This window comes from Stegodyphus dumicola, chromosome 10, assembly GCF_044657685.1.
Source record: "Stegodyphus dumicola isolate Sdum_Otavi_A_Nest chromosome 10, ASM4465768v1".
In the NCBI taxonomy this organism is placed as follows: domain Eukaryota; kingdom Metazoa; phylum Arthropoda; class Arachnida; order Araneae; family Eresidae; genus Stegodyphus; species Stegodyphus dumicola.
In genome coordinates this window covers 32513568-32524888 of record NC_140777.1, presented here as the reverse complement: position 1 = coordinate 32524888, position 11321 = coordinate 32513568, and the positions used below count along the sequence as shown (strand labels likewise).

The following is an 11321-nucleotide window of genomic DNA, read 5'->3' as shown; positions in this document are numbered from 1 at the left end:
ATTTATTATTTTATTAAGATTTCATGTTTTATTAAGACAAGATTATATACCTTTGATAAATTTCATACTAACACCAGTAGAGGATGATAATATAACATCCTAAACACGGTTAATTCTGGCATAAATTAGTACATTGTTTGCCTAGCAGTTGTAACATTTAATCTGTATTAACTTCTGAAAAATCTATTCGTTTGTTTAAAATTTGTTCAGATTCTCACCCCCGTAAATATTTTCTTTTTTAATAACTAATTTTTATCTGAAGGAACCTGTAATTTTCTTAAATGCTGCCATATCTTGGCATTAACTCCTGCTGATTTTAATTGGACAATGTGGGATTCGCTCATCGGTCTTCCTTATGAAGTAAAAACATTTCCTTTTCAGCCACAGGAAAGACTGCAGGTGAAAACGACTTTTTAATCGATAACGAGGAAGATGGATGCGGGTGATAATTTTATACGGGTACCCTGTTGCTAGTCTTACCACATTCGAATTTTTAAAACACCGTATCTTGGAAATCGGAGTGGTTGGAACTCGAGAACCCTTATGTATAACCTTGAGAAGGGAGGCAATGAAGCAGAATTGTACATTTAAAACTTGAAGAATTAAAATTTAACCAAACAGCGTGTGGCATCTATTGTCATAGTCTTGGCTAGCTGAATGAGTAACATTTTCTTATATATTTCACAACGATTCTTATGTATTTTTTGTATGCGAAATAAATACTGTCGAACTTAAAAAAACTAAAACTGAAAGGACCATGAAAAAATTCGAATTATTGAAAATTTGATTTATGGAGAAAAATATTGGGTTCTATAATTTTAACTAGTTGGAGCTTGAATAATCGAGTTTTACCGCATACACCACAGTTACACGCCACAGCATTTCCCTACATAATTACTTTTGTATTAAAGATCTCCTGAGAATACTTGATCAACAGTTTGTAAAATAAAGCAGTGTATTTATCTTTAAAACGTAATCCTGTAATTTGTTTAAGGAGGGCTTACTCAATGATTATTATAAATTGAAAATATTGTTTCAAAGTAACCTAGTAATTGATAGCTCGGATTTGCACGAGTGGTATATTTCTTGTCAAACAGAATTTTGTGTTCCATTATTTTCATGAATTTTAAATATATTGTTATTTTTTAGTATGTTTATTTCACGAGAGAAAAATAAAGGACTGTTGTTTAAAAGCTATTTTAAAAAGGGAGGGGAAGGGGGGAATGGCTTACGAAAACAACTTAAAACGTAAGTTGATTATATGAATTAAGTAAAAAAAGCAATGTGTAGAGAAATCTGAAATTTAAAATTCAGTTAAGTTTCAGAGTAATTGGAATATTTAAGTTACGTAAATTAGTAAGTAATTGCAACCGTAATTGCATTTGCAAAAGAAAGCCGAACGTTGTCGAAATAAGTGCCTAACGATTTTGATATGTCCCTGTATCATACTTGGTTTGGATTTACGATGATGGCATAAATCGTTTTTAAATGTGAACGTAATATTATTTATAATACATAAAAGTAGAAAAGTCTTAATATTTAGCAACATACAAAATTATTCCGAATGGCTTGCTCTAACTTTTAAATAGGACGCTTCTAAAGCAATCATTGCCATCGGAGCTGATACATTCATCTAGCTGTATCGTCTGCTATTATATAAAGCAGCTACAATGGAATTTCTTTTCAGATATTTTTTAAAAAATAAATCAGTAGTTATTTAAACCGATCAGCGGTGGAAGCGACATCTATTTATTATCCGAATAATCAAGGCTAAGAAGTTTTTTTTTCCTTTCTTTTGATCGTTCAAACGATATCAGTATCCCTCGATTATGATTCTAAAGCCAATTATAGTGTTTTGATAGACATAAAAGAGCTCCAGGCTACGCCGTTTCTCCTCTAAAGGGCTGTTTTTGTTTAATGGAAGAAAGGATCTTATTCAATATCTTGACGATCCTGATTCCAGGTGAGAATTCTTTCATGTGATATTTGAGTTGCCTAGAGATTGTACTGACTTTTCTTTAATTAGAATACTTTTGTATCCATGTTTCTTTGATGTGATATTAATTTATGTCGTGAATATGATCTGATTTAACAAAAATTAGTAGAGGAAAGTAAAGTAAACTAATAAATATGATTTGAATAACTTCTGAATTCCTTTCATAACAATGTAATCTATCTTTACTAGTATAATAGTTTAAGTTTCTATGTTTAGAACAATCCAGAATAGCACAAATTAACAAATGGATGTTTGAAACTACAGGTGAAACCTCTCATGCATTTGTTGTTCTTTTATTTTTTGTTTGTTTATTAATCAATTAATTTATTTTAAATATCTAGTTTTAAAAATTTTCTTTGATATTTAATTAAAACCTATTAGTTACAAGTTACATTAAATAATCCAATAACTTTTTTAATTATTATTTCTCTTTATTTTGCCCACATCTTTAAAGTGAATTTTTACTTCAAAGTTCAGGTCTTTCTTCCTAATTTTTAGTTATATTTTGTTATTCTATCTAACATGCCCGCCATAAATTTCTTTCGCATTAGAAGAGGGAATAAATGGAGACTCAAAAGAACAAGTTCTTTTTAGTCCAAAGGAGTAATTTGCCCATAAGGACTATTAATTTCGTTTTGGCATTTTGCGTTGATTCACTATAAACGTTGATTCACTTTCAAATTGTTGCCACCAAATATTAGAGCCTTGTATTATATTTAAAGAAATTAAATAATGAAGAATCTGCATAAATGTATGTATGTGTTCTCGCATTGTGCTTAAACAACGGTGCCTAGAGCCATCCAATTTTGAGTAACTTACGTTTCCACCCGAATATGGGCATCTAGAAGCCCAAATTTGAAATTTCGCATTTGTTTTATTATCTATATCATATTTTGTAAAACTTGAACGAATTTTTGATAACAAACTCAGCGATTTCAAAGCGAGCAATGGCAACATTGTACGGGGTAAAAAACATTTTTATCTCCAACGCGCGAGACTGTGTATCGGAAATTCTAAAGATTGTAGAGACACTAAGTAATTTTTGAAACAGGAGAGATAAAATATGAGCAAACGTCTTCGCCGGGAATCGAATCACGGACCTCTGGAATACCGGTTCAGCGTGCAGACCACCACACCACGAAGGCAGGCTAGGAAGATGGGAGAAATACCTTATATACTACCCATTTTAAAGGGCGACTGGGCTTTTTAGGGGACCCAATCGCCAAATCCTGGCGTCCGGAGAATCATCATCCAACACCCTTTTAGTTCGAGCGCTAGTGTAGACACATTAGGCAATTTTTGAAATTTTTTTTGATGAAAAATGAGCAAATGCCTTCGCAGGGAATCGAACCACGGACCTCTGGAATACCGGCTCAGCGTGCAGACCACCAGACCACGAAGACGCGCTAGGAAGGCGGGAAAAATACCTTATGCTCATTATAAAATTATTTTGCAGTATAGCTGTTGAACTGAATTTTATGGTTTAAGTGCAAAAAACATGATATGTAATAAATAAAGGTAACACAAAACGCTAAAAAAACGCCCCTTTCGGCTTAATGTAAAATCTGAAGGCTTTCAGATTTTATTTTATCTAATTTTTATTATGTTTATTTATGTTTTTCTTTCTTAAATTAACCTAAAACCCAGACTTTTGTTGTAGGTTTCATCCAAAATAGAATTTAGTTTCTCTACGTCTAAACTAAATGAATGACTTGCTTTTCAACCGGTACCTGCTACGAAACTTTCAGCGCATCCTCAACTCTGAATTTTTTTTTTTCTTTGTAATTCTATTCTTTGTTTTTGCATAGTACTTGTTCTTTCGAATGTTTAAAACCTTAAGCATGTATAGGCAGTGGAATTTTTTTCTAAATGGTTTCTTTACAGTCAACTTCTAAAATATTTTTACTGTCTTTTTAAATTACCAGAAAGTAAGGTGATAGTAAGGAGAACTACTTAACATGTATACTTTTTAGCTACCAAATGGACATGTCTATAACTGAAATGTATGAAGCAAAGGGAACGTAAAATTAATTTTTTGGTTTTTTTCTGTATTGTAAGACTGTCACTTCATTATTTCCACTTAATTCTATTTTGTTGCAATATTCACCACTGTAAAGGAACAGTGGAGTTTTAATAGCAAGTTTACATTTTCTCCTTAAACTTTCTCAAATCATGTTTTCTTTCTTATTTATTTTCCTTAACGATTTTCATGTATCATTTCTCAATTCTGCTCATTATTATTTTTATGACGTGGAGGCAGAGGCTACTAAACCCTAGGCACTCGTAAAAATTAATCTTTGGATTCTTGGGTATCATGGAAGAACGAAACTTAGTGTACGCGCATGCGTATATATATTGGGACTGTGTGAAAATCCCCCGCCGCTATGGCAACGGAAGCAAAGAGTGTCACGAGAGAAGTTCTCAAGAAGCCGGCAATGCTGTCTGTATTCGCTATGCATCAGAGAGAAAGACGCGAAGCACTGAAGCATGTCCTGCCATCTGACCGAACCCATTGTCCTTCGTATTATACTAGTGCCCCCTACTCGCCATTTCATTATTTCAACGCATCTCTCTCTCACCTACCCCTTCCCAGCAAGGAGAGGTTACTCTTATTTTATTCCATGGTCAAGTTCGACTTTGTCTTTGTTAAGTGTTAGGGAAAATAGTCCCCATCTGATGGTTTCGAATTTGGAAATTGTTCAATAAGTACTCACGCAGGAAGACTGCTATTCTTCTACGATAAGGATCACGGCGGGTGAAATTTCAGCAAAAGTCAGTGAAGAATGGAAATGTTTGATAGAAAGTAGTAAAAGTTTTCCTATTGTTATTGACCCTTCTGCATTTGAAGTTTTTTGGGAGGTTATAGGATTTGAAAGGAGATGAAAGTCGTCACATTTATTTTAAGGCTGATGAAAAATATCTGATTGAATGCATTTTTCTCTCAGTTCTCGGTCTTGTATACCTTAGAAGGAAAGAAATGCTTCAATTTCTAATTTTCCCTCTATTTAGAAAACATTTGTTATCCTTGAATCTTAGAATGCCATTTCTTACTAAGAAATATTTTTTTCAGTTCTTAGTTACAATTTTCTTTCAAATCCGAATGTGTTGATATATATTATTGAAATAAGCTCTGTTATTTCAAATGATCTCATATTTAAATGCTAATTGCTGGAAAAAAAAAAAAAAAGTCGCTTCACTGAAAGAATGAATCGTCTTTCGAAGTGCTCCAGCTATGGTTTTTCATTTATCAAATGCAACCAGGATACTTCATTTCAGTTGTTTAATTTTAAATAATTGAAAGAATAGGTTTAAATTAATTATTATGATTTACGAAAGTATGCAATCGTCTCGACAGCTTACCATGAAAATATGGCATTTGAAAAGTACTTGTGATGTGAGAAAGAGAGAGGAGTACCATCCCTTAATATTTATTTTTAAACCAAGCTTCAAAGTTTACTTAATGTATTCTTGGTTCGAAATATGAGATTCAGAAAATGAATGAATAACATTCACTTCTGGATATAATTTATCGATTCAATCTGTGAAAGCTGCTTGGGTAAATAAAAGGCGCAGAAGACCCTGGACTGAAATGCCAGCACGAAACATACACCCCGAAGGCTGCATTCTGCAAAGAAAGAATTCATCTTCTGTGCCTGAACTTCCTGACTCGCAAAAGCCGGTCGAACTGGTGTTTACTGAATGTCAAACCCTATCCCAAAGCCAAACACAGCTGTGGTCCAAAAAGTTTTGTCGTTTTACACGTCTCTGACCTAAGCCTGATGTTCTTAAGCTTTTCCCAGCCCTAGGCGAGAAAAAAGGGCTTTTTTTTTCATTCTTTGAATCTCTTTATTGCTATTTTATTGTTATAAATCCTCATCTGCCGTGCCTCTGGTGGGAAATGCTTGTTTGGTAGCTTTTGAATAAATATTTTAATCTGATTTTAGTATGATTTCAGAAATAACATAACTCAACATTATGCTTACGGTAGTAAGACGATTATATAGTATTATTATATAATTGTTTATCACAACTTTTTATTTGCGATGTTTATGAAAGGAAAAAAAGTATTGAATAAAAAAGTTTCATAATTAATTTTTTTCCAAGGTTATACACGAGAAATGAAATAACTTCTGTTATTCGCCTCTACTCTTAAATATGTTTGGTAATTATTATGACTGTAATGCTTTGCCATATAAAATATCTTTTTAATAAATAAGATCCACTGACGAATTTGAATTATTTTAATACAATTAAAATATGAAACGAAATATGCCTTGCTTTATATAAGATAAATGTTTTCCTATGTTTCATATTTGCATTTCTGTAGCTAGTCAATTTCATTAGCAATAAAACTTTCTTTCAGTCTTTTTTGCCCTGGGCTCCACGAATATGGATTAGCAAATCTGCTGTTATTCTTGGGGAGAGGAGTGCATTAACAGCATCAAATTGTTACAAAATCTGTTACTGATTTTTTATCAGCTTTGAAATTTAAAATATTAAGCATCTGTTATATTTAAGCTTAAATTATGAACAAGAATAACTTTTTTGACTCCATTTGCAAATATTGTGGTTTTTCATAAATCTTAAAAGCAATCTTGCACATCGAGTCATTAGAGTGACTCAGTTTTGCCAATCGAATTTGCTTGCTTTATATCATGTGTTTTAACGATATCTATTGTTAACATGGTATATTTTACGAATCTTTTTCTTTCCCCCCTCCCCTCAGGTACTATATTATTTCTAGTTTACTCATTTAATATATAAGATTTTAATTTTTATAACATTTAAAATTTCTGTCACTAGTATTATATTGAACTTAAACTATTAATAAGTGTGCAAATGCCATTAAATACCTTAGTTAAAAAATTTGGCATACACCCCCTTTGAAGTCAAAAGCAAAAGATAATTAATGTTAAACACATAAACTTATCAAATGATAAATCAGGCCAAAAATTAGGCTTCTTGCGTCAGGCAGGTAGTCGAGTTGCAGAACAAAGTGAATTATTCTTTAAGAATGAAGGAAATTAATTTTTAACGTTGTTAAGTATTCTTGAAGACTGAACGAAGTTAAAACTAATTTTTAACTTTTTTCAGTTTTTTATTTGTATTTGTTTAAGTTAAAAATTAATACTGAGTGATAATAAAAGGGCAAACAGATAATATTGAAAATCTAAAAATAACTTTTGTGCACATTAGGAAACCATGTAACCATATTGCGATATTTCTTTAGTATGGTATACTAGACTCGACCTTGCAATATCTCGAACATTAACGCTAGAAATGTTACTTAATTGTATTACAGAGCTAGATTTAGACTTGATAAAGCTCTATGCTATTTGAGATATGGGGCCCTTTATAAGTCTGTTATAATATATTTTAATACTATTTATACTATATTTTAATTTTTTGGAGGACCCTAAGCTATAGCTTGTGTAGCTTATACGTAAATCCGGCCCTGGTTACTTAATCACTTTATAAAGTATTTCTCCCGCCTTGCCCTGGTTACTTAATCACTTTATAAGGTATTTCTCCCGCCTTATATATATAGCCAGGGCCGGATTTACGTATAAGCTACACAAGCTATAGCTTAGGGTCCTAACAGAGAATTGAGACTAATAAATTTTCTAAGACAATTCGTCTATTTAATTAAAATTTGTAACGCAAAAGTTTCAATTGTCTGTTTCGGCGAAACGCGTAATGGAGTTAGCTTAATTCGACGTTCAGCTAGAAATTTCCCTTTAAAAGCCAGGTTGAACTTCGGGTTAAGCTAATTTACCATTTTCCGCTTTGTATTTTTATATGTTTATGTTTGTTTTATGTTTCACTTGTACCATCGATTGTTTTTTTTTTATGTTTTAACTTTACACTTGTCACATCGATTGGTATTTACTGTATTTTTGCCGTTACTAGTTTCCAAAGATTAGTATTTTACTGTGTTTAATTTAACGTGTAGCATAATTTTTCACCCCTCAATGACATTGTTTTTTTTAAAAGTGTGTTGAACTTTTCTTGGAGCCACAGCTCCTGGTAACTTTTTGGCGAGCTTTCTACAATTTCTCATATCTTTAATTTTGCAGCATATTGCGCAAACAAATTATTTAGACCAAATTGGTCTTACGGTATTGTACTACCTTGCTTGTTAATTATATATATATATATATAATGCTGTATGATCTTAAATCCATTTAGTGCGAATTAAAAAAAACTAATGACTGTACAGTGGTGCCCGATATGAAAAGGTTGGTGAATAATGATTCCCCACCCCAGGATTTGGCGATTGGGTCCCCTAATCCCCAGTCGCCCTTTAAAAGGGGTGAGTATATAAGGTATTTTTCTCCCTTCTTTCGGCATGTCTTCGTGGTGTCACGGTCAGCACGATCGGCTCGTATTCGAGAGGTCCGAGGTTCTAGTGTCGATGAGGGCATTGCTCATTTTTCACCTCTCCTGCTTCAAAATAACCTAACATCTCTACAGCTCTACCCGACGAGACGGCTCCTGATCTAAGCTGTCCTGTAGGACAACGAACAGGATGATGCCATCCCACGGAAGGAAGAAACCACTATCAGCGTACCACAGCGAAGGGCCGGGTGGCGGATCAGATGTGGTAAATTGAACGATAATCATAAGGAAATGAAAGTTTTTGTTTTAAAGACTATTGTGCATTGTGCAGTAGGTGCATAGTACGATTAGAAAAAGAAAAATGATTTTGGATGGAAACTATGTCTTGAAGGGAAAATGTAAAAAGCATTGATATGAAAGTTAGGCATGGTTATTGGAAATTTGGACTGAATTAATACTGAGTGATAATTAAGATTTTTGATAAGATTTTTGATTTAAAGAACTAGGATATACACCACAACCAAAGAGCACATGATTTTGACAAAATTTTCGTAAAGGAACTAATAGTAAAGAGAAGCTATTTTAACATATCCTAGCAAAGTTACAGAACTCTGATGTTAAAATTAGAATAATAATAATAAGAAAAATAATTTAAAAAAAAGTAAAGTACAGTGCTATTGTTAAGCAGTTAAAAAGAAAAAACATTGAACGTTAAAGAGAAGAATAGATTCTGCATCTGGCTATGGGAAACAGTAAGTGTTGAAGATCTGCAGTGTGAAATTATTTTGTCTAGTTGGCTGAGGCTTGTTTTATATTTTATTAAATTATTGAACCACTGTGGCCAAAATTGTTTGGATGGAACTTTTAGAAGATATTGCGCATGATGAGTACAATTGGAAACGATATGATCGGGATCGGCAATATTTCCACACTCAACAAAGATTATCTGAGCTTAATCCAAAGCGATGAAGGTAGCTCTTGAAATGCCATGTCTTGTGGCAAACCAGGTAACTGAGATAGAGATTGAATATAATTTTGATGAGACTTTAGGAATAAATTTATATGTTCTTCTTCGACCAGTTGTACCAGAAATCCATTCTTGTAGCCACTTTATCAAAAGAATTTTCCATGTAAATTTTTTAACATAAGAAGAAGGAAGAAGATAAACATAGATAGGACGTTCTACTTGCCTGAGCTGCCGCTTTGGCTTGTTGATCCGCTAGTTCATTACCTAAGATACCTCGATGTGCTTTGACCCAGACGAGGTTCGGACGTTGGGAAGCAGGAAGGCGTAGTAAAAGTTGTTGTATTTCTTGAACTAACGCATTTTTATTAAATAAATCTATTATTGCTTCTAATATCTCTACAGTGGTGCTCGAACTAAAAAAAGTGGTTGATGATGATTCTCCACCACTAAGATTTGACGACTGGGTCCCCTAATCCCCATTCACCCTTTAAAAGGGGGTATATAAGATATTTCTCCCGCATTCTTAGCATGCCTTCGTGGTGTAATGGTCAGCACACTCGGCGCGTTTTCGAAAGGTCCGAGATTCGAGTGCCAGCGGGGGCATTCCTCATTTTTCATGTCTATTGTTTCGAAATAACATAATGTCTCTACAACTAAATTATGTTAATGTTACTTAATATTAATTTGCATATTTCGTGCCTTACAATTAATTAAGTGTGATTCTTTTTAAATGTTATTCTTGTGCACTTATTCATGTATTGTGTTTCTCTTTTTCAGCCATCATTTGCGTTTTTGGCGAACAGCTCGAAAACGTTGATGTAGTCCAAGGTAAGAGCGTACGTCTTCCATGTCGTTTCGGCTCCAGAACACTATCAAAAGATCAAATCTTCTGGGTTCTTATGTCTGATGATAATAAGCCCGACCTCATTCATGCTGCTGGGGTGTTTTTCAGTCATGATTCTTATTCCGTTGATGCTTCAACTGAAGAAGGACGATTTGATCTCATAATACTCCAAGCAGAATATGCAAAGCATAATTCTTTGTATCGCTGTAGATCATCCCTTCCACATAGCGGCTATAAAGAAATTGCTTTCTACTCGGTAACTGTTTTAAGTAAGTACTTTTTTTAAAATGCTTTCCTGATTTCCTTTTCTTTTCTTTTTTTTTAGAAAATATTTCCAACAGTTTTTAAGCAAAGTTACATAGTTCTCATCCCTCTTTCTTTGCCACAATATATGTATTTTGACTGTTTCTGAATCTAGTTTTGATAGCAGATCTCATTTAAAGTGTGTTGCCTAATCAAGGAGATAATGAACTAGAAAGCAGTATTTTATATTAAGATTTTTAGTCCAAAGCGGCAATTCGCCCAGAAGGACTATTAATTTCGTTTTTGCATAGTGTGTTGATTTACTAAAAGCGTTGCTTCACTTTTGAAATTGTTGCCACCAAATATTATCGTCCTGTATTATATTTAAAGAAATTAAATAATGAAGAATCTGCATAAATGTATGTATGTTGCTCGCATTGTGATAAAACAACGGTACCTAGAGCCATCAAAATTTGAATAACGTAATTCTCCTGCGAATATGGACATCTGGAAGCTCAGATTTGAAATTTGTTTTATTATCGTTTTCATATTTTGTAAAAGATTAACAAACTGAAGGATTTCAAAGCGAGCAATGGCAACGTTGTACAAAAAAAAAAAAAAAAAAAAAAAAAAAAAATTATCTCCAGCGTGCGAGACTGTGCGTCGCAAAATCTAAATAAATGCTCATTTTAAAATTATTTTGCGATATTGCTGTTGAATTGAATCTCAAATCTTTCAGATTTTTTAAAAATTTCTTTTAAATTCTATGAATAGATTATAACTTATGTCGTTATGACGTATGAATGTCTTTCATTTAGTAATTCAGAAACCCGCTATTTTCAATACATTGAAATTCGTCAACGAAAACATAGCAGAAAAACTCGTAGTTAGGTGGCCGCGCCGCAGGCGATTAAATTGCACTAAGGTTCCGT

The 11321-nt window shown here is 33.1% G+C and overlaps 1 protein-coding gene across 1 annotated transcript in view; it reads left to right on the top strand.

Moving 5' to 3' along the window:
• The first annotated feature begins 1821 nt into the window (after positions 1–1821).
• Positions 1822–11321, top strand: part of LOC118184368 (cell adhesion molecule Dscam2-like) — a 51431-nt gene continuing 41931 nt past the window's right edge. The window contains exons 1-2 of the mRNA XM_035354031.2: positions 1822–1963; positions 10080–10415. Coding sequence (XP_035209922.1) covers positions 1918–1963; positions 10080–10415 — 382 coding nt within the window. The 5' untranslated portion in view covers positions 1822–1917. The remainder of the gene's footprint in view (positions 1964–10079; positions 10416–11321) is intronic.